The sequence below is a fragment of the Aspergillus fischeri genome, genomic scaffold, assembly GCF_000149645.3.
Source record: "Aspergillus fischeri NRRL 181 1099437636245 genomic scaffold, whole genome shotgun sequence".
NCBI classification, from domain to species: Eukaryota; Fungi; Ascomycota; class Eurotiomycetes; order Eurotiales; family Aspergillaceae; genus Aspergillus; species Aspergillus fischeri.
In genome coordinates, this window is record NW_001509773.1 from 1,172,126 (window position 1) to 1,199,843 (window position 27,718).

Consider the following 27,718-nt stretch of genomic DNA (forward strand, 5'->3'; position numbering starts at 1 on the left):
AAATTCCTAGATAGCGAAGCAGTGAAACAAGGTTGGCTAGAGTGGTATTAGTCTCGATGCCGATTCCATCGCAGAAGGCACTGACGAGAAGCAGTTGCGTTGAATACTGGTGGCACTGTGTTCACGGTGACTTTATTTCCTGCGTGTTCAAATGGTACTGTCTTGATACGCCCACCAAGCGTTGCAGAGGCCTCGAAAAGATGGACATCATGCGGGGACTTCTGTAAAGCCCAAAACGCGGTGACCCCAGCGCATCCGCCTCCAACAATAGCGACACGTTTAGGCTGCGTGGGAGACATGACGCGATCTGTCCGATCTGGGGCGATGGAGCAGTATCATCGCATCGGGGTCGAAAACAGAAGTGCTCGCCCCAGCGAATAAAGGCAAGATGGTAATGACTTGGACCTAAGACTGAAGGCGCTTGTTTCATCACAAAGCCGCAGAAAAGCGATTCAACCCGTACTAGGGCCTGGACAATGTGCGCACTCAGGTGCTACCCAAGAGAGAGCGGTAGAGCCTCGGATACCGATTTCTTACTCATTTCCAGATCATCCGCGCGCCTCGTTTCCCTTCGTGAAAGTACGTCAGCGGATATGAGAGCAGAAATCCAGCCGTACGCAGATTGAATCTGGAGACTGATGTTGATGATAACAGCCGACAGGTTATGAGAGGCGGTTAGCCTCCACTTTTGTTCCCAGCGAGTTTAAGTGTGACCACATCAGATGACGGCAACTTGAGACTCAACCAATGACTACCAATGAAGGTGATGGTCCGAGAGTGATCTCGAATATTGTGTCAAAAGCTATCAGGAGTGACGAACTCAGAAGAGGGCAATGAGTTGACGGGATTTAAGAGAGAGGTAAGATAGAGGTACCTCGATAGTCTGGGGAAATGCTATGACGTTCATCTACGGGAATGGAAACACATAAGTGTTTTGCGGATCCAATGAACCGGGCCCATGCTAGGGGTACGAGTAGGTATGATTGCGTTATAATCATACTGCTTGCTCAGTATTTGCCCTCTGAGTAACAGTAGTAATGGAGTAAGTGAGTAGAAGATATAGATTGTTCTATTTTACCTCTTGACACTTCACCCTCGGCCGGTTGTCACGTGTTCGTGGATGGCTGGAATGAGGTTAATCACCGAACAATGAACGATTGTCATTGCAGTTGCCATCGTCCGGCCTCTTCTTTCTTTCTCGTTCGTCGTTGATTCACTCTATAAGTTGTTGATCGATCGCTATATCAATTTATTGAGGTGTTAGCTGCAAATCAAGTGTCAACTTCTTACCAAATTTCAAAACGTTTCCGCCTGGGAGACAAGTCCGGCCGTTAGGGAGACCCGCCACGAAGATAGGGCGGAAGAGGTCCATCACAGTCCGCTTATCAGCGACACCTGTTCGCCCGTCGCGCAGAGACCGTTTCAGCCATACTCTTCTCGCATTTTCCTGCCTTTAGTTTTTTGTTCTCGACGATTCACGAAGACAATGTCGAACCCGCTAGACACCGATGCCGGCTCTGAGCTGTTCAGCAGTTATGAGACGGAGCTGAAGCTGGTACAGGCCGATCTGAACCAGAAGCTGGACCAGATAGCGGAATCAAGTGGTGAGCAACGGAAATCAGCAATAAGAATGGCTGAACGAGCCTTAGATGAGGCCAATGAGTTGGTTCGTCACGCTTCCTGGATTGCCGTCTCTACATTCCGTCTTAACATCTCTTTGAATACGTACAGCTAGATCAAATGCGCATGGAGAAGCAGAACATCCCCTCAGCAGCACGTTCAAAAGTTAACATTCGTTTTCGGAACTATGCCACCGACGTTGACGAAGCCAAGCGGAAGCTCAAATCGCTCTCCGACGATCGCAGGGCGCTCTTTGGCGACCGCTACACGGACGAACCACAAGATGAGCATCTGGAGCAGAGGCAGCAACTTCTCTCCGGCACCGAGCGTTTGGAACGGAGCTCTGCCCGTCTACAGGAGAGCCAGCGGATTGCACTCGAAACGGAGGATATCGGCCGCAATACATTAGCTGATCTCTACCAGCAACGGCAGACCATCGAGCATGCGCGAGCGGGGCTGCAGCAGAGTGAAGGATATGTAGATACGAGCATCAAGACTCTAAGGGGCATGGCCCGTAGGTAATGACTCTCCTTGTGATCCACGCCTTCTGGTCTCAAGTTGCTGACTCGAACATCTTCTTTTTCACAGGATGGCTACGAATCGGATAATCACGATTGCGATCATTACTGTTTTAGTCCTGTTGATTTTTGCTGTCATTTATAGCAAGTTCCATTAGCGTCGGGTTCTGGACAGGTGTAGATACGATTTCCTCTTCCATATTATCCTCTCATGACTTATTCGTGTTTGTTTGCGCGGGCACTCCTACATGAATCGTTGTATGATAGCATCCGTCAGACATTAATACTCGTCAAACATATTACTTCCTTACCCAGTGGTCGCTCAGTCGGTCGCTTGGTGCGTTCCTTCAGCATAAGGGTATCATTGGTAGCAAGAAATTAGCACCAAAGAAAGTCAGCTTCTAGCCCAAAGTATGCCGTCTAATTCATAATGCGCATAGCGCCAAATGCAACATTGATGACAACGCCGACGAAGACGGCCAAACCCTTCCGCCAACTCCATACACCCTCCTCCCTCCTCAACCACATGGCACAGCCCACGGGCCAGAAGAACCCCATCACCGCGCCCCAAAGCATGTCGTCCATGGCGCCTCGGGAGCCAGCCCCAAAGCCGCCATCATCATCCGCAAAGGAAATGCCTTCACCTCCGCCTCCCACGCCCGCTGCCATGGCGGACGATCCCTCATCCATCCACCGGTCTTCGAGCTCGCGCAGCTCCGCCCCAGTCGGCATAGTATCAGGCGTCCGCGATACAGACTGAATCGCCATAAACTGCGATCGCAGCGCCGACACCTCGGAAGGGGTGAATCCCGCCGATAACAGCCGATCAAAACCGCGGGGGGCAGACGTAGTGGACGGCGGAGGTTGCTGCTGCTGCTGTTGCTGCTTTTGTCTACCTGTATAAGCCTCGTCCGTCTGCTCTTGCTGGAGTGTGGTAGCTATTGCTGCCTCAGCCGCTAGATCGGCGTCGGATAGAACAATATCGCCTATTGAGCAATGAATGTAGAGCCGGGGCTGCTCCCGGATGGGCGCTTTCCCCTTTCCCTTGACAGTGGTAGCATCGTCTTGTACGACGGGAGTTCTAGAAGGCGAAGGTGGGAGCTTTAAAGAAACACTCAGTGGGGTGGCATCTTCCAGACCACGACCAGCGTAGATCAAACGGAGGCGATGTGATGAGAGGTTCGGTGGAAGGTGTGTTCGGATTAATTGCTTCAAGCCGGCAGCCGTGGTAACATCAGGATTCTCGATGTCAAGAGGAAAGTCGGGAATCGAGGCAGAGAATCGGACAGTCAGGAGAAGAGGCCCATCTGCAGAGTCCCCGTCCCATGTAGGATCTGGGGTTAGAAATGCGGGGGAAGTCATATCTTGACTCTTGGATATTTAGAATTCAAAGCACCGACCGATTAAAAGTCAGCCTAGCAAGTCTGAAGAAACATTGTGGTTACGGTCTACCATCCATCGTTCGCGTTGCTTCATTACATAGTGACTGCATACTGCCAAACAGAGACGGATTGAAATGACGACTACCGGCAGATTTCCGCTTTCCGAGACCTCACGTGATATACAGATATCCGCTTGGGGAGAAAGAACAATAAAAGCCAGGAGACAGGAGACGGGAGACAATAATCATAATATATAGTTTCATTATAATCCTTAAGGTATATGTACAGTCTGGTTGAAGTTCAACAGGTCCCTGTAACCTCTGCCCGAATGCATCTCGAGCGTCAGATCGGAAAACTGCTCTGCTAAAGAAGACTACATCGCATGCCAGATAGGAAAAGCTCCAGTCTTGCCTGCTAAATGCTGTCCTTGCAAGAAGCACAGCTGGGCCGACTATCAACATCATGTTGCTGGCGCATGTAACGTCGGAAAAGAAAGCCGTAAGCCCAGAGATAAGACGTAGGTGGAAATCGTGAGCAAGCCGCAATAACGCCGTCAAATGCACCTGAATGAACTCCCAATTAACCCAATAGCAAAAGCGAACATTACAAGAAATGATGTTCTAGACCATGAAGGATTCGCCGCATCCGCATTGCTCCTCTGTGGTTTCAACATTAGACGAACTGTATCGCGGTAAAGATGTGTAAAAATGAGGGGGACTTACTAATATTGGGGTTTCGGAAGACAAACTTTCGGCTCAGCTTGTCCTCTTGCCAATCCATTTCGCTACCAATTATGCTGAACAGAGCCTTGCTATCAATTAGAACTTTCACTCCGTCCTGTTCAACCACTTCGTCGAAAGCTCCAGGTTTTTCAACGTATTCGAGATGGTAGGCGAGCCCAGAACATCCCCGATTCTTCACACCCACTCGAATAAATTTGGGGTCTGGCTGTGACAGGAGCTTACGGAGTTGCTCAACCGCGAGCGGCGTCAACTTCATGGCTGCCTTTCTTGCCCGTAATTTTCTTCGGGGCTTTTCCGCATGTGTCGAGCTTGTGGTTGGTGCGGTTGTAACAGGTTTCGACCTCTGCGCTTCCCCTTCCCGCAGACTCACGTTAGAATAGCCTTCACTCTGTCCTTGTTTTTGGACCGTCGTATCAGGAGTCGGTGGGAATTCCGCTGCGATAGACGTGTCTGGGGTGCCGGCGTTTCGGGACGGAGGAGGGAAAACAGACGGTAAGGTATGGGGTCGGTAGGCAGTAGCTGTTTGCATATCACGCTTTGATGACCGGTATGTATTTCCAAATGAGGAGAAACTCCTGAGCGCTTGTGCGCATTGTGTATTGAATGGTCTGCTCGCGCATCTCAACATCGTGGCGGATGATGTCACCGAAGGATGCACAGTAACCCTGTAAAACGACATGATAGATCAAATCTATGTGTATAAAGGAGACGACTGCGATCTATAATAACAAGAAATAGAAGGTAGACGGTTTTGTATCTGCGATGGATTTGCTGCTTGCAGGGAGAGGAATTGTCATCAAATATGGAGAAATGGGTACTTTGGGAGACGAGATTCTGTTTTGTAGGCGGAAGAGAGTCGGCGGTTCGGCAAAGAGTTCATGGGCAATGAGTCAACCAGCCAATCAGCGTTGAGGTGTTTCTACGCATCCCGCCCTGGAATGTCATTCACACTGCACTCTGGAGGTGGCGCCACTACAAATCATGTGATGGCAGTCGAGCCTCTTAGTAAAACCCTCATATCATTTCTTTACGACTTCAATATTGAGAGACCAAGGGTAAATTAACTTGTCCAGTAGGATTGTTATCTCAAGTGATCTATATCATGCTTAGTTTGGGAGTTCCTCTCTGCCTATTAATACTTCCACATCCTGTGAACATCCTTAAACACAACTGAAGTCATACAAATACCAAGGGTCAAGTTTTTTGACAGCATTAATATTTCAAATTCATGGAAGTAGAGTCACTCAAGCTTTTACAGTATCCTTAAGAGGTAAAGCATCTGATCTTCAAGGGATGGATATCGTTGACTCTCCTCAATAAGGAAATTCAATGAAATGTGGCTTATTGCTGACAACGCAAGTGCTTATGTGGCTAGTGCGTTCTGGCCCAAAGAGGCAGAAATGGCTGGAGAGAACTATTATTATGCTCGACACTTGTACTCACTTGTACTTATGATACATTGGATATTCATATATTCAAAATCTTTCTATCGTCTTTTGTATTGCAGTTCCTAACTTGTACTTGATTCCCCAGTATTGCTGCAATGGTTCTACGTTTTTTGGAGTCTCGTGTATAACATCATGGAATCCCCCTTAACACAGCAAAGTAGACCGGAGACTTTCAAGCCTAAAATCGTGCAACTATATGAAGATCTCTTTCAAGTATGTGATTCATTTACAAATTCTGCATCTCATGCTAATTATTTTACCCATAGACGTCAGATTTTGCAGAACCATCCGAAGGTTTCTGGCGAGAGTTCTTTTTGTTGCCGCCTGATCGAGCCCAGCTTGCATTAATTCTAGATAGGCTCGGTCCAGAAGATACTCTTCACTTACAGGTATTTCGTCAAATCTATGGGAAATTCCAACCTGATATTGCTTGCTGACTCTGTACCAGGCTCAAACTCAGCACCTATTTGCGCGTGCAATAAAGGAGGCCAACTCTGGAGTTAGCCCAGTGAACGCTTATGCGTTAGAGGTAAGCTTTCAGATCGGGAAGTTACACTTCAAGCTCTAATGCCTTAGCCAGACCTTGACGGTCTTCTTAGCATGTGTGCTGAAGAAGAAGTATACCAATCCCAGCTCCGACGTTATCACTGTCCTTGCCGGGCTTGATGAGGTCGACCATGTTATCTCGAACCTTGTCGCCGTTCTGGATGGTATTATTCGCAATGGGAGCAGTTGTGAGTACCCAATCAGAAGCGGCTGCCTAGTCGACCGAATTATGGCCGCTAATGAGCGTGCAGTTGATATTCGGATTAAAGCGATCCGGGTAGCCATTGCTCTTACCAGTGGCGCATATAAGACGAGTCTCGTCTCGTACTTTACCCATAGGGATCTGTTCCCCTCCCTCATGAAGGTATGAACGTGCTAAGCCGTAATAGCTCTGGTTGCTGCATTCGAGAGCGTCTGCTGACACTCCGCGAAGTTTGTGCACGAATCCGATACCCCTATTCAAATATTTGAGCCGTTCCTCCTTCTCGGTTTATTAGCGAACTACAATAAGTTCGAGTTTCAGAACCCATATCAATTGCGCCTCGACGATTTTGTCAACGAGTCAAGCATTCAAAAGATCGTCAAAGGTGTCGGTCTTTCGTGCGCCGCCTTGAGGAACGGCTATATTGCTGTACAGGACGATGCACCTGAGGGCTGGACACTCAGCAGCACTCTGGTCTTCTTCGGACTCGGAAGACTTGCTCCAGGCACGAGGAATAAAACTCAGGCGCCAACGGCTGAGGAAGCGAAGGAGATGTTTGCAACTCTGTAAGATCGCTTTGGGTACTCCTTCGTTTACATTTTCCCCGTTGGCTAACTGGAATCAGGCCGTCTCAGGAAGCCGCCATTCTTCTAGCCACCTATGACTTTGCAAATGCAAATAAGCTCTTTGGTTATCACCTCATTAACTCTTTGCCAGAGAAAGACAGCGAGGAGTCTCCCTTTGCGAGCTTTCTCTCTGTTACGAGCTACCTGTTGCAGCACGCTTACAGATCCCCTCGTGTTGCACACTATGCGGAGCTCAACCTCTTCACTCTTCGCATCCTTTCTGAAGATTCAGCCTTGTGTAAACAGCTTTGCAGCGACGGGGAGAAAAGAAAAGTGCGCCTTTGCCGGCAAAGGCAGCCGTATCTCCCGCTCGTCACAGGGGACAGGGTTCTCGCAACTGTTATCTTCGACATTATGATTGATACAATTTCCCATAATCTCCGGCGGCGCCTTGATGCCAACATATACAGGTAAATTCTCTCCCCTCTTTGTTGTATCTAACAGGGGGCTTGGACTAATCTTCCCCCGTCGTTCAAGTCATTCAATCGCCATCCTTCTTCGGCTTCTAACCTACTTATCGATGAACAAAATCCGTTTGACATACCACTGGTCGGAGCTCTGGAAGACTCTGCTCTCCCTGATGCGGTTCCTTACTACGTACGCGTCGGACCTGTCAACATCTCCCAACATCGCCACTCTCACCACCTCCCTTGTAGACCTGGTGGCATTTTGCGTCTCCGCAGGTGACACCTTTCTCCCAGATCCGGCATCTTATGACGACTTGTTCTACAAACTCGTCGAAACGGGTCCCATCATCACCCGATTTCGAGACGTCTACTCCCTCAAGCCCCCAACTCCGTCAGCCTCGAAGATTCCCGACCCCACAACAATTGCCAGCAAGGACATCCACGTCGCTGCCATCGACACCCTGATCTCCGTCTCGACCCACTTCTACACTTTGCTTTTCAACCCAGACAGGAACGTCGACGCGAGCTTGAAACCCGGTGGTGAAGCTTCGAATCCTGTGCCGATCCCGGCTAACCGGAAGAAGAATCTTTCGCCCCGGGAGGTTCATAGGATCATCAAGCAGGGCTACGACACGTTGAGTATTCAGCCTCCTGAGGGGCTGAGTGCGTGGACGAGATGGCGTGAGGCGGACTGGAAGACAGAATTGAAGCGGGCGGCCAGATGCGCCGTGGAGGATGCCCGGCAATTGGTTGCGTAGAAATTCCTCTATACAACCTCAGCTCGGAGCATGCTTGCGATTCCCCGCAAGAACCTACGTGGCTGTAATTATCGCTGAGTTGGTTGTTCATTTTTGAAACTATATCATCCTGTATAGTTATAGGGCTAGAATCGATGAATGAGGACTGGGTCCTGACTTGTATGCCTAGGACTCCAGAATGCATGTTGTGATGAAGCTGTGTCTTTCTTGAGGATTCGTGATAAAAGTGGCCAATTCTAGATCTAATAATACAAGTGCAGACACGGTAAACCATGGTGTGCATTGCTGATTGCTATCTTTCGCTGCAAATGAGCACCACATTAACCAAAACACACCGCAAACAAAGGTCGAGGACAGGCGGATGTCATTCGTATACAAATACCTCAGCGACACCAGCCACCCCATCATGCTCAGACGAGCCGCGTCGTGGCAGCTGCAGCTGCCGAACTGGGGTTACCCCTTGACTTTTCCACGTACTCATTTGTTGCAGTCATGTATCTCGTGGCGAAATATTTGTCTGAGTTCTTGCTGAGCCAGAGCGTGAATTTCGACAACTCCTCCCGGAGTCTGTTCGTGGACTGGAGATCCATGTTTGTCTGCGCAATGAGCTCCGGCATAGTTGCTGGACGAATAAATAAGTAAGTGGTCTTCCGAAAACAAACTATCAAGAAGCATACCAAAAAGTCTCGTCAAATGCTCGGCCCCGTAGATATCAAGGGGCCCCTTCTCCGAATATTCACCGGATCCCGCCTCCCACTTCTTGCGGAGGGCTTTGTACTGCTCGCGCTCGAAACGGTAGAGTAGAATCTTGTCAAGGGCTTTGTCGAAATACTCCTTGATACCCATGATGACTTCTTCGAGGACATCCAGGTCAGCCGAGCTCGTGCGCTTGGGCTTCTCTTCCGCTATAAAATCTTCCAAGATCTGGTTGACTGATGCTTTGGCCGGCAAAGCAACAACCTGCTGATTTTTCGTCACATTTTCCCAGTCATCTACGAGAAGGGATTTCAAATTGTCCGGCATTACAATCCTCACGGATGGCCGTGTATAGAAATGTTCTTCCTGTAGCCATATCGTGAGTATCGTGTGGACAGAGCAAAGAGACTTGCAGTCTCTCAAGGACATAGCGGGCACGTCCCAGCAGCCTGCACTGTGGAGAGACTTTGCTTACCTTTTCAATTTCATTGTCTCTGGCCCGCTTGGTCGCGCGACCAGGAACTGATGTTTGTCGCTCCTCGCTGTCCCGGGCGGAGCCGCGATCGGAGCCTGCTTTTCTCTTCAACGTAGTCTTTGTGCTCTTCTGACGAAAAGCAGCCTCTGCCTCACGACGGAGCGTCGTAGCGAGCTCCCTATTCTCATCCGTAAATTTCCGGAGTCGATCTTGAGGCACCCAGTCGTCCCATCTGCGTGGATCAAGTCAGCTACAGCCATTCAACGTACCAAGTCTTGCGATTCGAGAGTTCCATCAACGTACTCAAACAAGTGCATTTAGCACCTTGATTGAGACAGAGGTGGCTCAAGGCATGCGGTAAGATCGCAAATCTCAGGTCAACAGAGCAGCATGAACGTAGGAGACCCGTCACCCGCAACATAAGAAAGCGAAAACAGAATCGTACTTACGTGTTCTTCCACCCCTTGTAGTGAACGAGGTACTCGAACGGACTTTTCTTGTCTTCGGCATCGGTGTGCCTAACGTCGAGGATCTTTGCCTCATATAGAATCTCATGATGAAAGCAGAGGACTCTTTCGTCTTTTTGATAAGTAGATTGGCTTGCTGGCGCCATTTTGAACGTGGCGGGATAGATGAGATATGATCAAAGGTTGTCTGCTTCTTTCGGAGCGGACGAGGAGAACTTGGTAGTATTACTTTAACCACCAACACGAGCTTCACAGAAGAATGAGAATGATGAAACACCAAGGAGGATGTTGCTGGCCAGCCTAAATAGGTCTTTGAATCCGCAGAAGCACGTGCAACACAAGCAGGGATATCAGCAAATACTGGCCGCAGTAATTGTGTCAATGAGACGCGGACGAAGGCAATAGACTTGATCTTTGTAGAAGAATGATTGGAATCACGATACGAAGATATCAGCTCCGTTTATCAAATAGTTCTCCTCGTTAGACGCGAAGGTTTCAGTAGCCACGGAAGCCAGATGTACAAAGTCGAACACCTCCTCGGGAGATACGACAGGGTCAGATCAAGCAAGTATTCGATCTATGCTGCTATGAAGAAGATAGATGCTTCTGACCGACTCGTGGTTGAGATCTCGATGACGGTTTGAACGAAGACAGAGAGTCGTTGGGGTTGGAAGGTAAGAATGAAGCGGAACCCAGAAATGGACGGAACTTTTTAGAGTTGCACGCGTCTATCTTTCTCTCCGGCGTTCCTTTCCTCTTGAACAACCATGCTTTAAGGTGATTGTTGCTTGTCGCACAATAGTCATCATCCTTACTGTGAATTCACCATAAGTTTTCATCTCTTTGGATCTCTATAGTTATCTACCAAGCGTTATTCAGGAATTTTCTCATCAATCTGAAGACGCGTCTTGGCTCCACCATCCTATTCGCCAAGCATCCTATTGTGCTGGAGTCAGAGACCAACACAGAAGACAGGAATATAATTGTCGGAGACTAGCAAAATAGACTAGACGAGTCTGAATACATTTCCGGCCCTAAACACGCAAAGGAAGGAAGAGAAGTCTCATCGCCACTATTATTGTCTTCCCATCACATCCAGTATGGCACCATCTGAGGCATCCATTCTGAGCAATTTTCTGCTTTCTCCTGCTTCATTGCCAACTATCATTTCCTTGCAACAATTCACAGAACTTTTTCCGAAGAAACTGCGGGCTCATCCTCATATCCGAGTCCTTTACCGGGAGCTCCAGCAATTGCGAGAGCAAGACATGGACACGGTCAATGAGAATATTGACAAGGAAGTCCGTCAAGCAGAGACCCAAAAGGCCGAACTTCGAAAAGCAATCATGAAGACCGGCGTTGACGGCATGGAGGAGAATGACCGCCGGGAGATGGACATGGATGTCCAGCTCTTTGGTCAGGGGATTAATGCTGCTTCCAGTGATTACCACTCCATTTCCAGCCTTTTGTCCGCAATGGAGACGGCATGCTTAAATATCGAGCACGAGATTTCCCATGTGGACCAAGAGGCAGCAACTGTGTTGTCCGGACTCAGCGCCACAGTTGGCGAGCTGAGTGATTTGCGTTACGGCAAAATGCAAGGGCCTGCAGGGTCATCTGGGGAAGAGATGGTAAAGGACGCTATAGACGGTCTCGAGCATCTCGAGCAAGCCTGCTACCGTAAGACATCGCAGTGAATGCTGCTACGAGCATCCAATCTTCTATAACGGAACGCTCCATCCCTTCTCCCGCCGTAGTATTTCCTGGAGATACAGCATTCTCGAAGACCGCAGCGTGCCAAGCATCTCGCAAACCACGCGATGGCTGCTAACATATTGTTGTCCTCCGGAGCTTACCGGTATACCTCAAACGATTCAGGTGTTTTTCTGGGGATGACCTTCGCACATTATCCACAGAAGGCTCTCAATACACTCTTGCGGGCCGTTCGTTCGGGAAACAAGATCAACATTCGGAATTTGGACGGCCTTTCTACGTCAAGTAGTCCGATATCTGACCAAAGAAAAAGAACTGTCTATCACAGTCACCGAGGTGCACTCAAGTTTCAGGACCACCTTAAAACACTGAGAAACCAAAGAGAATCCTCGCCGCATCCACATATCTTGTTCTCATAAAACCTGCTGCGGTCCAGAATCATCCGTCCAGCCAGGGCCGGGTTAGAATTCGTCAGTATTGATCTCCTCGAGCAAGGCCTGACCAACGAAGAATGCCATCTCTTCTTCGGTATCTGGCGCGCCCGCGATGCGTCCTAGACTGGGCATTCCAAAAGTATCGAACGGGTACGGCTTTATTGGGACTCTTTTTCTCCAATGAACGGTCTCGTTGCCCGGTACCCTAGGCAGGGGAGGGAAACGGGAATATCCGGACATACTTCTCATGGTACCGTCGCTCGTGAGCTCGTTGCTGCATGGCCAGGGAGCAAGAGGCCGTTCAAGATGGAAGCTCGTAGAAGGCAGCCATATCGTCTCCATTGCCAGCACGGAAGATCGAGCGTCTTTGAACGTCTTGCCACCGAATGGCTGGATTGAGGTTTTCGCCTGCCCGGCTCGCTGTGAGGCTCTAAGTGTGCGGCGTTGAGGTTCTGACTCCTGGGCTCTTTGATTGATGAACACCCGATGTTCACGCCATTCGCAGTAGGCTTGAGGGACATTTGGCGACTCGGGCGCGATAATCAGAGAGTCTTTCGAAATTCTCACGAATCTGTCAACTTCCCTGATTATATCTGCGATCCATGTCTTGGAAGAAATGTATGACATGTTTGCGATTGTATATGTCTGACCAGTGTGGCCTTCGTCCTTGTTCGACTGTTAGCCTACTTGCAGTCAGTCACATGGCAGGGCTTTTGTCGTACTTCCTTAGGAAGCTCTAACAGCTTCGTGTGGGGTACTCTGGACTAAGATCGCTCGCGTCTGGTAAGGAAAAGTCAGTTATATCCTGGTGCAAGAGACACGGAACGTGCTTGGGCTCTTTTAGCAGTCTCAGCTCGTTCGATAGAGGAGGAATCAAGACGATCGACAGATACAGACTTCTCATTTCTCTTGAACTTACATATGAGTCTCGGTCGATCGCAATGCAGAGAACCGTTCTGCTCTTGTACAAGGCGCAAAGTTTTCTGAATGCCAGATATGTTTGTGTTGTCGGTGTAGAAAAGCACCTGAGAAAGATGGTATGGGCAAGATGCAGAAGGAGTGTCATAGAAGATTCTGTTTTATAGACACTCTAACAATCTACCTTGTACTGCGCTAGTGGACTTCGTGAATGTGTTGGTATCATCCGTCACTGGTCACGCTAATCACGGAAATTTGAAGATATTATCTAGCAAATATCCAGTGTTCATTCACATCACAACTTATGACTTATGATAGTGCCCTCGCTTGAGTGGCTCTATATGGCAATTACTAGATCGTCTCTCTTTGTCTATGTCCTTAAGAAACAACAGGCTAAGGACTGATGTGCTTCATCAACTTGAGGCATGTGCAGCACTTCTGTTGATTCGCTGATGAACTTTGGATACCATAAATTTTGGTGCTCGTACCAGTATCCACTGGTCAACGTACCTAGTCGGGAAACGGGATATCTGAACATTCAAAAATATAGTAGATAGCTATGTGGACTGATAGAGGACAGTATACGTCTCTAAGTATGCCTCCATGAAATGATAATATTGTGCTGGACATTATATCTGCTTATCGATAAGCGATAAGACCAGTTGATTCTGAGCAACGCGCTAATCCTTTCTCCAAATCTAAAAGACCTACACCTCATTTACCTGTCGTATATTGTGTCAAGCCCAAAAGTCAAGTCATTCCCAGAAGACTGTTCTCTGATTGAATATAATCCCCAAGAACTATCACAAAATCTCTCAAGCCAAAATGCCGTCGATACCCCTCCATCCTCACGCGTCCAGCTCTCCCCTTCACTCCCACAACCCACTCCCCCAAATCTTACAAACACCGTCGGGCCTGGCAATCCTCGAACTACAAGGCACAATTAACCTCCCATCCCTCGACGATCAGGGCGCGGTTCCTCGCCCCGCCGACGCCGAAGATCCCGACGCTGCCACAACCGCGTTCGAGACACCAATTGGCAAACTCATGTTCCCTGACTACTCGCCGCAAACCACGTCACTGGACAACATGAAATGGATGAAGCGAGTCTACCTATACGTTGGCCGGTATCAGCGGATGACGGGGGAAGTGAAGAAGCTGGCGCAGCCACTCGCGTTGGTGCAGAAGCGTAAGAAGCGCCCCGACGACAACAACGGGATCGCCGAGTCCGAGGGCGAGGAATTGGAGATTGTGGAGATCATCAAGTACAAGCTGCTTTTCAAGAATCGGCCGGAGCCAGTCAATGATAGTTGATGGGATATACTGGAGTGGCGCAAAATGTGAATGTGGTACGGGGCCAGTGTTCGAGAGCTACGAAGGACACTGGTTCTGTCCCAGGATAGCCGAGAAGTGTCGGGATATCCTGTCGCTATGGCCTACAGAGTGGCCTTAAGAGATTAGAGGCTTCGATACGGGAGGCGCGGATGTCGCGGATTTCTTACTCGAGACCGAGAGCAGGTGATATAGAGTCTCACCTGTTCTGCCTCCTAGTTTTGAGCTATTACCGGCCCCCAACAACCAGTGTTGGCAATGACAAGGCCAACTTGCTTCAAGAAGAACAACCTCATCTCGAAATTCGACCCAGAGATTGGAAGTTTGTTCTACAGAAGCTGATCATATGCCATGAGATTAATCGGACGAGGGTAGCAATGAATAAATCTGACCTAGGATGGATTCTCCAAGTCTGCAGTCATACCACGTCAGGGCTAAAATGACACCTCCAAAACTGTTGAGAAAGTGTCGCACTATTAAGCATGAGGCAAGTCTGGTTGGCTGGCTGGTTGCAGGGGTCACGGAACACAGAAAGTTTATTGACAATTTGTGACGAAGGGCCGGGACCGGGTCGGTGAAGCGATAGATATGATATGAGAGGTACCATCTAATAATAATACCTTCTGCTGCCAATAAAGATTACGAAAACATGAGAAAGCTTCACCCCTGCATTCTCTTTCCCTGTGCTACCCCTGAGGCAAATAAGTTCGACTTTCCCATGTCAAAACCATGACAGTCTCAAAAAAGGTCGAGGAGAACATCTTCGCTTCCAATCTAGGCCCCGAATATGTGGGATTTGACCATATTACGTGGTATGTGGGCAATGCGAAGCAGGCAGCCTCTTACTACGTGACCCGGATGGGATTCAAGCAAATCGCTTATCGCGGTCCTGAAACGGGTTCTAAAAGCGTCGTATCGCATGTCGTCTCCAACGGTCAAGCTATCTTCGTTCTCACTTCTCCCATCCGTTCCATGGCAGGGGCAGGCGGATATGATGATGATCCTGATGTTACCGAGGCAGATCGGAGATTGTTGGAGGAAATTCACAGCCATCTGATCAAGCACGGCGACGGCGTCAAGGATGTTGCTTTCCGAATTGAAGGCAATATCGAAGCTGTTTGGAAAAGAGCAGTAGACCATGGAGCTGCTCCAGTTGCGGCTCCGACAACCTTGAAGGATGACCGGCATGGTTCAATCACCCTGGCCACGATCGGTACCTATGAGGATACAGTGCACTCGCTGATCAATCGTCACGACTACTCCGGCCCCTTTCTACCAGGCTATGAAGCAGTACCAGACGACGATCCCATCAATCGGTTGCTGCCATCGATCGACTTCATCGAGATAGATCATTGCGTTGGCAATCAGCCGTGGAACGGTGTCGATCCAATTGTCAAGTAGTATGTATAGGTGTCCGCGCTGTCTTAAGGGTGAAGGTTGCTAACCATGACCATCATCGTTTCAGCTACGAAGACTGCCTTAACTTCCATCGGTACTGGACTGTAGATGACTCAAACATGTGTGGCGAATATTCCGCCATGCGGTCGATCGTCGTCGCCTCGCCTAACGAAGTGATTAAGATGCCCATGAATGAGCCGGCTCAGGGTAAAAAGAAGTCACAGATCGAGGAGTAGGACATTACTGCACCGCCTGGTAAACAAGTGTCTGGGCTGACCAACTGACAGGTTCGTGAACTACTACAACGGCGCAGGCGTCCAACACATTGCCTTCCGAACACACGACATTGTCACAGCTGTCACGCGACTCAGAGAACGAGGCGTATCATTCCTTGAAGTCCCCAGCGCATACTACTCGGACCTGCGTCAGCGACTGTCACACACCGGACTGACACTCGAAGAGGATATTGCCGTTCTGGAAAAGCTTCATATTTTGGTAGACTTTGACGAGAAGGGATATTTGCTTCAAATTTTTTCCAAACATGTGCTGGACCGGCCCACGGTGTTCATCGAAGTCATCCAGCGCAACAACTTTGACGGCTTTGGAGCTGGAAATTTCAAGAGTCTGTTCGAGGCTTTTGAACGTGAGCAAGCACGAAGAGGTAATCTTTAGACTCCTTCGTGGTATCCGGCGGCCCGGGTCATCTCTGTAGACTAGGCTAGCTCAAATCAACATCTCACTCTCCGATTCGTAAACCAAGTTCGACCAACACCGTAGTCAGGAACGATGACCAATATGCAGATGAAGGTTGAGTGGCAGAAGAGTGGGTACTTGTGGTAATTCACTTAGCCGAAGCTCATCAGACAACGGGGCGGAATATGGCGCTCGCAACGGAGAATTTCCGCGCCTCTTCTTCATCAGCGGAATCGTCAACTCAAAGTGTACAACTATGGACACACTACTCAGAGGCGCGAAATGGTAGATGACGACGTAGGGCACGACGTAGGGCACACCTGAATCAATTGCTCTTCTCGTAGTGTTCAACATCCCAGGACTGCGCAGTTTTAGACAGGTATTGCAGAGTAGCTAAAGTGGCTGTTGAACCGAGGGTAGATCCTACTTCACACATCCGGCCGAACAGCTCACTCATCGGCAGTCGGGCCTGTACTACACAGTGCCATGCACAATAAATCAGATCCAATTCCAAAAAGCACGTAGATAGAGTCTCCAAGAACTATCATATCAATCATTAGGAAACCCGAAAGCCCACGAATACCCCACACCGCGGAGATCCCCCAGGCCCATATAAATACCCGATGATATCCATCCGGTAGCGGAAAGTGAGTGGCACGAGACTACTCGAATCAGCCTCCCCTCCTCTCTATTTCAATCTCAAGTACCTCTCTACGTTATTTTACCTTAAGAGATCTGCCTATATCTACCTTCTGCGAAATTACACGCACCAAGTCTCGAAAATGGCCCCCATCGAACGCATCACTCTTTTCAACGTCCCCAAGGCGGAAGACCGTGCCCGCATATTGGAGCAGTACAAGGTTCTTGCGAAAACAGCTGTGAAGGTTTGTCTCTTTCGACTCTACAGTTGAATGGCTATTGACAGGATGCCTGTGAACAGGATGGGAAACCGTATATTCTCAGCGCGGCGGCTGGCGAGTCGTTCCCTGATCCTCGTAACAAGGGATTCAATATCTCTGTGAAGACGACCTTTGCCTCGCTGGAGGACATGGAGTACTATGATAACGAGTGTGAGGCGCACAAGGCGCTGAGAGCTGTGGCGGGACCGGTGAAGGAAGATGTTCTCACGACTTATTTCGAGAGTGTTCTGTGATTATTTCTATCTTGTTTGGTTCGCTTCGAGACTTATGGTGATATGATTACGGGAATAGAGGACCGGTCATGCTGTATAGAAAGCTAGGCTGAATGCCGAGTTCATGCACATATTTGGATAATCTCTATTCGATGATATACATGGCATACATCAAGTATGCCCTTTGCCATAATCGCAAATCCAGAACTCTCCGGTCACGGACCTGGGAATAGTATCCAGTCAACATTATGAGGATTACCGGTTCAGCATAAATGCGGCAAACTGAGACCCAGTAATAGCAATCATGTCCCTCGCAAGCGCTTCACATATCTCGTCAAAGCTGTCGAAGACAGGTACTTGCAATCTTCCTTCCCAGTAATCACAGGCCGAGGGGAACGAAAGACGTACGGAGGTCACAATGAAAGAACATTTTCTACACTTCGACATCCATGTAATTGCACAGTAGAGCTCCCGTATGCATGCAGTATAAGCTGGTCATGACTGGTGAATATGCGTCATAAATGTACATAGAAACTGCCGGTGCCACAATGGCTCCGTGTGATTAGCGGTTTGGCAAAGTCGAGCTCGGATGATACTGCTGAACGCGGTAGAGGACGCGGACTCGCGTTGCATAACACATTTCGCAAGTCTAATCAAGAGCTTTGCGGAGATCACTCCATTTCTGTTTGAGGTTTTCGTACTTTTCGTGAATCTGCAGCAAAACGTTAGATCGGGACAGATCATCCTAACAATCGCTGAATGCTTACCTCAGCCCATTGCATCTTCGCCTCCACGAGCTCCCTCTCCATTTCTGCCATCTGCTCTGACAAAGACCGATTTTCGTTTTGAACTTCCATGTTGCGCTTCATTATCCGGTCCATTTCTGTGCGAAGCTTCTCCTCAACCTCTGCGGGCTGCTTGTCCACAACAATCTTCAGCTCGCTAACCTGAAGTTTCAGAGCATCATTGATGTCAGTGAGCTCCTCATTTTCCACCTTGAGGTGCACGAGTTCTGAAGCAAGCTGTACATGCTCTTTATCAGATGCCTCGGCTTGCTCTTCTAGGAGGCGTATCCGGGCACTTTGGTTGGCCACGGTGTTCCTGAGCCCCTCCAGTTCAGCTTCACGCTCTCGCTCCGTCCGCACTTTTTCTTCCCACTCCGCAGTGTAGGCGCTAATCGTTCCGGGGCCCAGGGAAATCGCACAAGCGTCCTGCACCATGATATCCGCCCTATAGACCTCCTTGTCCGCTGCGCCAGAGCTGCCGAAGAACCCCGACTCAAGAATTGAAGATGGTGAAGGCTGCTTATCAATGTAGACATCGAACAGGCGTTCTTTCAGGAAAGTAGTCAGTGGCGTCATGTCCTTCATTGTCAGTAGGGTCTCAGCATTGCGGCGCATGATAGCGATTGCAAACTTGAGAATGGTGCTCTCAAGACCTTCTTCGAATATCAAATCGTAGATTCGGAGAACAAGTTGTAGCGGGAAACGGTAGGCGAAAAGGGTCAGAAACCATTGAGTGGCATAAAGTTGGGGATGAACACCTCGCCGGCGAAGGTGACAGTAGAGGGCTGGCTCCCAGTCCTCCAGCAGACGTTCGAAGACGTACAGATTGCGATGGAGACCAGGCATGTCATTGATAAACATCTCCCGCAGGCCATACTTGTTCATCAGCTTCACTAGCAACGTAAAGGCCTCGGCCTCATCCATCTAACGGGGACTTGTAGTTAGATAATACGATCCTCCCACTGAGTGCAAGTTAGGGTTGAGTCCTTACGTTGAATAGGAGTGGCATGACAATAAAGTTCATCCCCTGCGCATATCCCACGGCCTCATCGTAGAGAGCGTAGGCTTTACACAGACCGAACAGGCCTTCTTGGTTTCCTTGTGACAAAAAGTACCGAGAATAGCTGGTGCGCGCGCCAAGATCGCGACGAATAGCCTTCTCCAGCTTTTGGAGTGCCATGGCATCTTCCTTGGCTTTCTTTTTGCGAGCTATCTCGTTAGCCGCCTGCTCTTTAGCCAGCTTCTCAGGATCAATCTCCTGGGAGGGGCTCGGAGAAGATCCGTGGTTCGAGTGCGCGGTTGAGTTCTCTGATCGCACAGATGCGCGAGATGAAGCCAGGGACTCCTGTTCCCCTGTACCGTTTGTGACTTGCTTTTCTTTATCCGTGCCGCGGGCAACGAGATCTCTGTAGACCTCTTCCAGCTCCGGATTCCTGCTGTCAGCCAGAATCTGCCAGATGACTCCTCGAATGGTCTGGGGAATTCCTCTCTTGATGGCCGCATTAATCTCTTCTGAATTCGGCCCTTTGAGCGCCTGCGGACCATCGTTTACAAGTTTCTGCCACAGCTCCCAATCGACAGGCGCAGACGCATCGGTGGCAGAAGCAGATAATCCCGAGACTGTTCCCGGGGGCAGATTGGGATTGGCTGTAGGCGGAACAGTGGGTGGCGATGCAAGAGGTGGAGCAAAGACGTGTTCTTCTTCTTCAGGTATACTGGGAGGACTTCCAGCAGAATGACTGATGCTGGCCCGTCCTGACGCGACACTTGCTCCGTCGTTCTCCGAAACCAGTCCTTCATCCCGCATCCTTAGTAACTTAAATTGGTCCTTTAGGCTGCTGCGCCTTGGTCTCCTGGCCGCTGAACCATCCAAATCTTCTCCGTCATGCTTGGTCAACTCGGAATTGCTTGAGAGAGTAGAGACGGACGCGGCCGTGTTCCGCCGACTAGTTTGCGGTGGAGGCGACTTGACTTCGCGACTCGCCGTTGAGCTTCGGGAAAGCCAGGCGAATGGGCCAGTGAGTTTTCGGGTCATGGGCGGCGCTGGAGCAGGGACCGCTGGGACCGGGGTCTTGTTCACGGGAGGTGATCCCCACGAGTTGGAAGGAAGGTTGCCAGATAGTCCCTGGAGAGGCATGCTTTGAGCGGAGGATGCTGAATTTCGGGAAGGTACAGGGGGAACGTCGGACATGGGCTCCTGGCTCAAATCATAATTCTGCAGGGTAACATCGTCTGAATTGTTACTAGCAAGATTCACCTCGTCAAGAGAAGTCGTCGATAGTCGGTGGGTCGTCAACAAGGGCGATTTTGGAGATCTGGTCCTGCGAGGCGTTTCATCCGTCCCGGACTGCCTTTCCGACCTGGCATCTTCAGTGTCCTCATCCTTCTTATCTTCGTTCTGAGTAACAGACGGGAGAGACGGAGCTTCGGTGAACTGAGGTGTTGCACCTGTTCCGCTCGGAGGGCTGTCTGTGAGAGAGCGTGTAGATGAGCTCTGAGGAATCGAGACGGTGAGGCTGGGGTTGCTGGTAGTCTGTACTTCAGAGGCGTCATCGAATGAGTCCTTATCAACATCGTCGTCAGTCAATATTTCCCAAGTAAGAACAAATGCCTGGAAAGACACTCACCCCGTTGTACTCGGCACTGGTTCGTCCGGAAGACATGGTGCACTCGACCGCCTGGAGCCAGCTAGGCGGACGATTTCGATCTTAGAAAAAGCTCTTTAGGGGTCTGTAAGATATTCTTGATCATGAAATAAGAGGTGCCGGGAGATCAGGACAACAAAAGTCCATGATACGGGAGGGAAGGGGGAGGCGAGCAGTGGGCGGGAGTGCGATAAGTCCGAAAGGGAGCGGAGGTTGGATGGTCAGAACTCGGAATGGATACAAAGCCACCAGGCAACTCTTCGGTTGGTAAAAGGGGGGAAGGGAAAGAAAACAAGTAAGACAAGTAGAAGGTCAAGACCAACTTCAAGCAATCCAATGGCTTGACGGTTGACTACCTACTTACTCTGAGTCCTTGGAATTGGGAGTTGATAACTCTCTCCGCTCAATAATGGATCAAAGGTACCGTTATTTTGATGGGAGAGCCAAGACTGTTTCTGGCTAGTACCTTAGGTCTCGACCTAGTTCTATGGTTGGGTTGGCTGGCCCACAGCTTCAGGGACGAGTGACTGTCCACTGTTCTTATTTTTAAGCTCTCATCATTATTACCTACTCAACTGACTTTGATGGCCATCTACGTCAATCTACAATCTACAATCTGTTCGATAGAGAATGTAGATAGATAACAGCTGCTGTGACCACCGAGACACTCCTACCATGTAACTGAAACGCTGTTGCCACTTGTTATTCTGAAACTGGTCAGATGTTAATTTCGAGATGAATGTCACCCGCTCCACACCCGATCGGCGGAATTTCAAGAGACAATAATGTACAAGGTACAGATAAATAATCCAGATTATGCGGTTGAGGGCCATCATGAAATCGTCGTGGAATTTCAACAACGTAACCAAATCGTTCATACATCAGCACGGAGCGACTTCTCAAAATCTAGCCATCGTCCACATCGTAGCGGATCCAACTTCTTTAGTTCGGAAAGCCAGCTTAAAATGTTCTCCTTGTCGGTACTGGGCATAGTCCCTTTCACTTTCCTTGCCAAAAGAGTACAGTCGATCAGCGCCTGGTATATGTATTTGCAATCCTCTGCCCCATCAAGCATGTCTTGAATCTCACCGATCTCCTTGCGCAAATATTCTAACCGTTCATCATTACTGAGATTTGGCGCCATCGTCTGATCTGATAGTGAAGGATCAAAAGTACACATCAGGTTCTGGTGATAGAACCACAGTGACTGATCGTAAGGGTCGCACAGAGCACGGTGGATGAGATCCAGTTCTTCTATCCCTGTCAGCATCGTCCCAGCAGCAGACACCTATTTAGATCGAATGGAGAACTGACCATCGTCGAGCATCTTCTTGCGTGTCTCGTCACTGGCGGACTGCTCACTCAGCAGTCGCTGGATGAGCTTCGTGCGATAGTGCCAGGCAGAGAAATTGGACAAATTCGTGCCTATCATCTTCTTCGCGTACTCAAATTCACCCTGTGCCATGCTTCGCACTTCCTGGTCTTCTGGTGCAAGTTTTTCCAACGACTCTACGACAAATCGTCTGTAACCCCAGCCATGGAAGTTTCTGCTATCCAAGCTAAGCATCTTACCCACAAGGGCAAGTTCTTCTTGCCAGAATTTGCGAGCAACAGCTCGGGGAAGAAGACGCTTGGCTTCATCAAGAAGCCACATGCGATAATTCCATATCCAGTAGCACTTGGGAAATTTTCGGAGGAGAGGTATCAGGAATTGCAGATCATTTTTGATCAGCGCTGCTCTCTGACCTGTTACGGCTTCCTCTGAGTCGTTTGATGATGCCAAATTGAACTCATGTTGCAGAACCCTCCGTCGGTAGTTCCATACTGTATAGTATTCTGGGTTGCTGCTCAGTAATTCAGAGATCTTTTGCAGAGTTTCAGGTGTATAATCATGTTCAGCGATCTGGCAAGCTTCATCAGTCTTTTGCCGTCTATTATGAGGTATGGATGAAGATAGAGGGAAAATAGGAGCAGGGGAATCAAATCCTACCTTGTCACGAACAAGCCGGTCAAGCGCTTGATAGTTCTGGATTTTGCGTAGTTCCTGTTGGAGGGCCTCTTCGGATCGCTCTCCCAACGAGCTGTAGCGGGGAATTCCATGCTACGGAACAGAAGTTAGTCCAAATGTGTAGATATTACATTTGGTCAGATCGTTGAACTATACACCAGCCATATTGAAGTAATAGTCACATCAGCATATGCAGGTCGTTCTGGACTTTTCCTGCGAGACACTTTCTTCCGGGATCGACAAGTATGGTGAAGCAGGCGTAACGCTTGCCTAACAGAAGCTGCCTTCCAGATTCAGAAAGGTCACGTGTTTTGCCCTCATACAAGGACAACCAACCCAACCACACACTGCCTATACTCTCTTTCGTATCTGACAATCTGGGGCCCTGTTATGAACCAAAAATGTGCTGGTCATCAATAGCTTCTACTTATGGCCCCGTGTTTTGCTAGCGGCGCGATATTTCATTCCTTTTCCATAGCGCTTATCAGCCCACATAGTATACGCTTTTGTCTCTCGAGCGCGTTACAGAATGACCAACTCGACATGTCGCTCTTCAAAAAGCTCAGAAGTTTCTGCAGCAAGCAGCTTTTTGCATGATGCACAATCGACAACCAAAAAACGCGAGTCCGTGCGATTAGTCGACTCTGCTACCATTCCTTTGCCTCTATCTGGTACATCAAGTGAATCCTCGGACGAAGTACAATCTCTTTTGCCTTCCTTCGATAGGCTCGCTATTAGTTCATTTGCTTCTGAGAGTGCATGCATGAAGAACCGCAGGCAGCAGATCCCCAATAGCACAGACGGTTTTGGAGCTACGACGCTCCTGTCAACAGTCAAGGAGACCGCTATTGAGAGAGGTCGCGGAAGATTTAGGCGGACTTTCGATGGTGTTGTAATGGCAAAGGGCTCTAGGAGCCCAAAATCTCCAGACAGATTCATCCCTTTGAGACAGTTCATTGATCCTCCGTCCACACTGTTGCGAGTGGGAAAGCCTACGCAGACCCTGACGCCCGAAGAAAGGCTTCTGCGACAACGCACACCGAGGTCAGATCCCTTTATGCCTGAGCGGCCACGCAGATCTGCAAGTGTCCCGAGAATACAATCCGGGCGTACCTTCAGCCCTCACTACATTCCCCATCTCATCAGCGGCTCAGCTATCAGGAGTGGCAGTGAGTTCAGACCACAGGACCCTCTCAGACAGGTCAGCGCTGGGGCCGTATGGAGCGTCGGTGGAACGTCTGCCATGCTAGGTAGACATTTTATAGGGATACCTGGTGACACGAGAGGTCGTCTTGCGAGTCGAGCGACCGCTCCAGTGCATACGGCCAAATTTTTCTTTCAAGCTGCGTCGTCTGAAGAGCCAGAAAAGCACGAGTCAAGAGTAGCTCTTGCTTTGAATATCGACCCGATAGTCCAGATACTGAAGTGCAGGCTATGGCCTCTGCTCGAGTCGAAGCCGAGTCCGTCGCACCCTGATTACGAACGTTTCTCTCCCTTAACATGGAAAGGCAGTGCCTGGAAAAGGGGAGAGGCAGATCAATGTAAGTCAAAGAATTTGCTTGCTTCCGTTTAGTGAATCTTCAACATTGAATGAGACAGCCTCAAATGATGGAGCTATCATTCCAAAATCTATGAAGGCATGTTAGCTTACAGGACTATGCTTGATGCCACCCCTTTGGCACAAAAAGATACTTGTGTTTGTCCGGGTCACTCACATATCAAAGCTTTTCAATGACATATAATTTCACATAACGGTGCTTTGTAGAGACGGGGAGTATCGCTCTCCAAACCATCTTCGGAGGTGCTAACGTTTGTGCCTGACAGGGACGTCGACGGGTGCAAATGAGGACGCTGAGAGCATTGTACCAGCACGCCCATTCCGGATCCTTGACGCCCCTTATCTCCGCGATGACTTCTATTGCACAACACTCGCGTATTCACCTACCTCTGGAGTTCTCGCCGTTGGTCTTGCCCATCGCGTGTATGTTTGGTCGGAGATTTTCGGCGTGCTGTATCCCCCCTTCGCGGACCATCATCCCTCAAATTTCGTAATCTCTCTATCTTTCTCGTCCGAGAGCGGAGGTAAAGACATTCTGGCCGTCGGAAGGCGAAGTGGGCTGGTCACCCTCTGGAGTGCTCCTGAAGCCGAGCCACGCTATGAAATTAGTCATCCCAACAGTATCACTTCGGTGGCTTTCAGGCAAACAGTGACGCGCAGGTTCTCTGAGCGATTCCACAACGTTGAAGTCAATACAGAGGACCTTGCTGTCGGCGATGAACTCGGCAACATATGGTACTACTCAGTAGAATGGCCCAGTGAGGAGATTCGAGAACAATTTGGTTGGAACGGTGCTATCACCCTACTTGCCAGAATTTCCGCACATACTCAGAGGATTTGTGGTATAACCTGGTCTCCAGATGGCTCCTACTTGGCCACTGGAGGAAATGATAACGCGTGTCTAATCTTCGAGCTCCGTGACCTCCTGCCCTGGCAACAGCTCAACCGTACAACAAAACCTTGTAAATCAGCTCAAACTTGCCAGTCGATAAGCGTGCAGTGTCAGAATGCATTCTCTTCCCTTTCTGCAAGCACAAGCAAGCGACTATTCAGGCGGCGTGACTTTCTCAATTTGCTTCCTTCATGGTCTCACTTTCGCCTCGGTTCTTCACAAGCATCACTCCTTAAACACACCGAGTCGCTCGCCTTGGGGACTGAGAGAACGGTAACGATACCCCCAAATAGGCAGAAGCATATATTGGCTCATGCCGCAGCCGTCAAAGCAATTGCCTTTGCGCCATGGCAACCGTCTCTCCTTGCCACCGGAGGCGGCTCGAACGACCGAGCCATTCATTTCTGGCACGCCCCGTCTGGGGCGTGCCTGGCGTCCATCAATGTGTATGCACAAGTGACTAGCCTTATCTGGAGCAAAAGGCGAAGGGAGATTGTCGCCACTTTTGGGTTCGCACAGCCAGAGCACCCGTACAGGATCGCTGTCTTTGCGTGGCCGAGCTGCGAGCAGATCGCTGCAATCCCGTGGGGTCCGTATGGCACTAGTTGGGATGGGATAAGCAACGCTGGTGCAGTTCATTGTGGGCGCGCTATCTGCGCTGTGAGTTATCCGGGAAAGTCACATGCCCTTATGCAGGATCTTCTCGATCGTGCGACCAGCATCTCGTCTTCAGCGTCCACGACCCAGCGCAGGCGAAGGCAAAGCGAACCCTACCGCCATACAGCACACCCTATTCAATTACGACCAAGTGCAAAAGAAGGAGGCCTATGGTGCCCTCGGACGCTGGATGAGGGATGCATTATCGTTGCGTCTAGTGACCAGACTGTAAAATTTCACGAGGTGTGGAGCGGGCCAAAGAAAAGTACGGCGGCAGCTTGCGGCCCTTTCGGAGGCAGCCAGATTCTTGAAGGACTTGAAGGGCTAGAGAAGCCAGGGGACGAAATCATCAGATAGTTGGATCTTCTCTTGTGCGAATGCTCCCTGTGTTCCAGTTCTGGTGCGATATGAATTCATATCGATGGAGGCGGAGGACAATGACCAGAGAAGATTAAATATTTTTAGCGTATCCTTACGTATCCCTATTGAATGTCCAATGGCCATATTCTCCTATCCTGGCCGGTGCTTATCGAGTCCGGAAGCAGACCAATTATTTGGCTCCGTTCCAAACGATCTTCGAACCGTCGATCATCCGATAGTGTCGATCATATTGTCTTTGCCCTGTGCACAGCAATAATACACACAGTATACCTGTACCCCATACTGCGTAGTCCCTAGTTTGTACGAGCCCTATTGAAGAATAATATACAGAGTAAACACGCCGAAAGCCCACCGGTGCGCCATTCAGCAACTGCTGAACGCAATATTAGTCTCGTCTGTGGGCAATAATTGGGCCTTTCAATCTTCGCAAGGGTTGACTAGGCATGCATCATCGCGCGTCCTTCTACTGGCTCAAATAATAAGCAGACAACATGGATTGACATTCCGCAGAGATCAATAGCGTGGTCCAAGTAGAAGACTTGTCTGACTTTTGAGATTGATGGGAAGTGATACTCAAGCTTAGGCTTGCGACTTACAATCAGCCTACACACGCAGCTTGTCGCCATCATGGTGTCTTTCTTGCAGGTTGGGGCATCCATTCTCCCCGGTGCCATTGCGACCATAGCCACAACATCTATACCTAGCACCCTCAACATCACGGTCATCGGCGCCCGAAACAACCAGTCAATCCTGGAATGCTGGTCACTCGAACCGGGTTTCGCTTCATCAACTCAACCAGGCATTGCAGGCAGCGCTTCGCTCTCCCTAGGACCTGTAGGAGACAACGCGACCTACACTATTGTTCCTGCTCAATTAGATGGCGGGATACACAATGCTCCCGTGAGACAGTATGTATCATTTCCAGTCTATCCTACTCATGTCGTGCACAAAAACCATGTAGGAACGGAGCGTTGCTAATTTGAGGAAAGGTGGGTGGTTTTCCTTTCTGGACTGGCACATATCACTTTGCCGCATTCAGATGACGAGGTCTGGATTCTGGGGGGCAAGCGTGGGACGATTCTGGCGTTGGATACGGCAGATGTTAGTGCGGATGGGCATTACACGGAGTATCCGAGTAATGAAGTGACGGTCGCGATGGTTGTCCCTTTAGGGGATGAGGAACCAGCGCATCGAGTGTTGCATCAGGGTGCTTGCAAAGCGACGGAGGTTGATTTCTGAGGGTTGGTTCGTTGCGGTGTCCGGGAAGGAAATATATATTTGTCG

General features: G+C 49.5%; 14 protein-coding genes across 14 annotated transcripts, besides 1 other annotated feature; 8 read left to right on the top strand and 6 right to left on the bottom strand.

The window, feature by feature from the left end:
- Positions 1-1,486: 1,486 nt before the first annotated feature.
- Positions 1,487-2,142, top strand: NFIA_105380 (v-SNARE protein VTI1; the record flags this gene model as incomplete). Its single annotated transcript, XM_001266946.1, has 2 exons — positions 1,487-1,666; positions 1,732-2,142. The coding sequence occupies 2 exons, from the start codon at positions 1,487-1,489 to the stop codon at positions 2,140-2,142; spliced, it is 591 nt and encodes a 196-aa protein (XP_001266947.1).
- A 416-nt stretch (positions 2,143-2,558) lies between these two features.
- On the bottom strand, positions 2,559-3,500 carry NFIA_105390 (DSC3 family protein; the record flags this gene model as incomplete). The annotated part of the gene is made up of 1 exon (XM_001266947.1): positions 2,559-3,500. One exon carries the CDS (start codon positions 3,498-3,500, stop codon positions 2,559-2,561), a length of 942 nt encoding a protein of 313 aa, XP_001266948.1.
- Positions 3,501-4,192: 692 nt separating this feature from the next.
- isa1 (Fe-binding Fe/S cluster assembly protein ISA1) lies at positions 4,193-4,942 on the bottom strand (the record flags this gene model as incomplete). Its single annotated transcript, XM_001266948.1, has 1 exon — positions 4,193-4,942. The coding sequence occupies one exon, from the start codon at positions 4,940-4,942 to the stop codon at positions 4,193-4,195; it is 750 nt and encodes a 249-aa protein (XP_001266949.1).
- Positions 4,943-5,843: 901 nt separating this feature from the next.
- On the top strand, positions 5,844-8,250 carry NFIA_105410 (ARMH3 family protein; the record flags this gene model as incomplete). The annotated part of the gene is made up of 8 exons (XM_001266949.1): positions 5,844-5,924; positions 5,978-6,100; positions 6,160-6,240; positions 6,292-6,445; positions 6,509-6,621; positions 6,691-7,025; positions 7,085-7,495; positions 7,563-8,250. 8 exons carry the CDS (start codon positions 5,844-5,846, stop codon positions 8,248-8,250), a joined length of 1,986 nt encoding a protein of 661 aa, XP_001266950.1.
- A 410-nt stretch (positions 8,251-8,660) lies between these two features.
- On the bottom strand, positions 8,661-10,034 carry NFIA_105420 (MRG family protein; the record flags this gene model as incomplete). The annotated part of the gene is made up of 4 exons (XM_001266950.1): positions 8,661-8,872; positions 8,928-9,312; positions 9,422-9,653; positions 9,871-10,034. The coding sequence occupies 4 exons, from the start codon at positions 10,032-10,034 to the stop codon at positions 8,661-8,663; spliced, it is 993 nt and encodes a 330-aa protein (XP_001266951.1).
- A 954-nt stretch (positions 10,035-10,988) lies between these two features.
- NFIA_105430 (Cnl2/NKP2 family protein) lies at positions 10,989-11,585 on the top strand (the record flags this gene model as incomplete). Its single annotated transcript, XM_001266951.1, has 1 exon — positions 10,989-11,585. The coding sequence occupies one exon, from the start codon at positions 10,989-10,991 to the stop codon at positions 11,583-11,585; it is 597 nt and encodes a 198-aa protein (XP_001266952.1).
- Positions 11,586-12,062: 477 nt separating this feature from the next.
- Positions 12,063-12,662, bottom strand: NFIA_105440 (uncharacterized protein; the record flags this gene model as incomplete). Its single annotated transcript, XM_001266952.1, has 1 exon — positions 12,063-12,662. One exon carries the CDS (start codon positions 12,660-12,662, stop codon positions 12,063-12,065), a length of 600 nt encoding a protein of 199 aa, XP_001266953.1.
- Positions 12,663-13,778: 1,116 nt separating this feature from the next.
- Positions 13,779-14,267, top strand: NFIA_105450 (Ctf8 family protein; the record flags this gene model as incomplete). Its single annotated transcript, XM_001266953.1, has 1 exon — positions 13,779-14,267. One exon carries the CDS (start codon positions 13,779-13,781, stop codon positions 14,265-14,267), a length of 489 nt encoding a protein of 162 aa, XP_001266954.1.
- A 747-nt stretch (positions 14,268-15,014) lies between these two features.
- On the top strand, positions 15,015-16,355 carry NFIA_105460 (4-hydroxyphenylpyruvate dioxygenase family protein; the record flags this gene model as incomplete). The annotated part of the gene is made up of 3 exons (XM_001266954.1): positions 15,015-15,685; positions 15,751-15,915; positions 15,971-16,355. 3 exons carry the CDS (start codon positions 15,015-15,017, stop codon positions 16,353-16,355), a joined length of 1,221 nt encoding a protein of 406 aa, XP_001266955.1.
- A 313-nt stretch (positions 16,356-16,668) lies between these two features.
- Positions 16,669-16,693: a microsatellite.
- A 465-nt stretch (positions 16,694-17,158) lies between these two features.
- Positions 17,159-17,529, top strand: NFIA_105470 (Dabb family protein; the record flags this gene model as incomplete). The annotated part of the gene is made up of 2 exons (XM_001266955.1): positions 17,159-17,260; positions 17,317-17,529. The coding sequence occupies 2 exons, from the start codon at positions 17,159-17,161 to the stop codon at positions 17,527-17,529; spliced, it is 315 nt and encodes a 104-aa protein (XP_001266956.1).
- Positions 17,530-18,157: 628 nt separating this feature from the next.
- NFIA_105480 (putative GTPase activating protein (Gyp5)) lies at positions 18,158-20,956 on the bottom strand (the record flags this gene model as incomplete). Its single annotated transcript, XM_001266956.1, has 4 exons — positions 18,158-18,220; positions 18,276-19,217; positions 19,285-20,856; positions 20,921-20,956. The coding sequence occupies 4 exons, from the start codon at positions 20,954-20,956 to the stop codon at positions 18,158-18,160; spliced, it is 2,613 nt and encodes an 870-aa protein (XP_001266957.1).
- An 856-nt stretch (positions 20,957-21,812) lies between these two features.
- NFIA_105490 (Rab geranylgeranyltransferase BET4) lies at positions 21,813-23,111 on the bottom strand (the record flags this gene model as incomplete). Its single annotated transcript, XM_001266957.1, has 4 exons — positions 21,813-22,198; positions 22,253-22,841; positions 22,929-23,039; positions 23,103-23,111. The coding sequence occupies 4 exons, from the start codon at positions 23,109-23,111 to the stop codon at positions 21,813-21,815; spliced, it is 1,095 nt and encodes a 364-aa protein (XP_001266958.1).
- A 364-nt stretch (positions 23,112-23,475) lies between these two features.
- Positions 23,476-26,410, top strand: NFIA_105500 (WD40 repeat domain-containing protein; the record flags this gene model as incomplete). Its single annotated transcript, XM_001266958.1, has 2 exons — positions 23,476-24,487; positions 24,771-26,410. The coding sequence occupies 2 exons, from the start codon at positions 23,476-23,478 to the stop codon at positions 26,408-26,410; spliced, it is 2,652 nt and encodes an 883-aa protein (XP_001266959.1).
- A 651-nt stretch (positions 26,411-27,061) lies between these two features.
- NFIA_105510 (uncharacterized protein) lies at positions 27,062-27,673 on the top strand (the record flags this gene model as incomplete). Its single annotated transcript, XM_001266959.1, has 2 exons — positions 27,062-27,342; positions 27,424-27,673. 2 exons carry the CDS (start codon positions 27,062-27,064, stop codon positions 27,671-27,673), a joined length of 531 nt encoding a protein of 176 aa, XP_001266960.1.
- Positions 27,674-27,718: the final 45 nt, after the last annotated feature.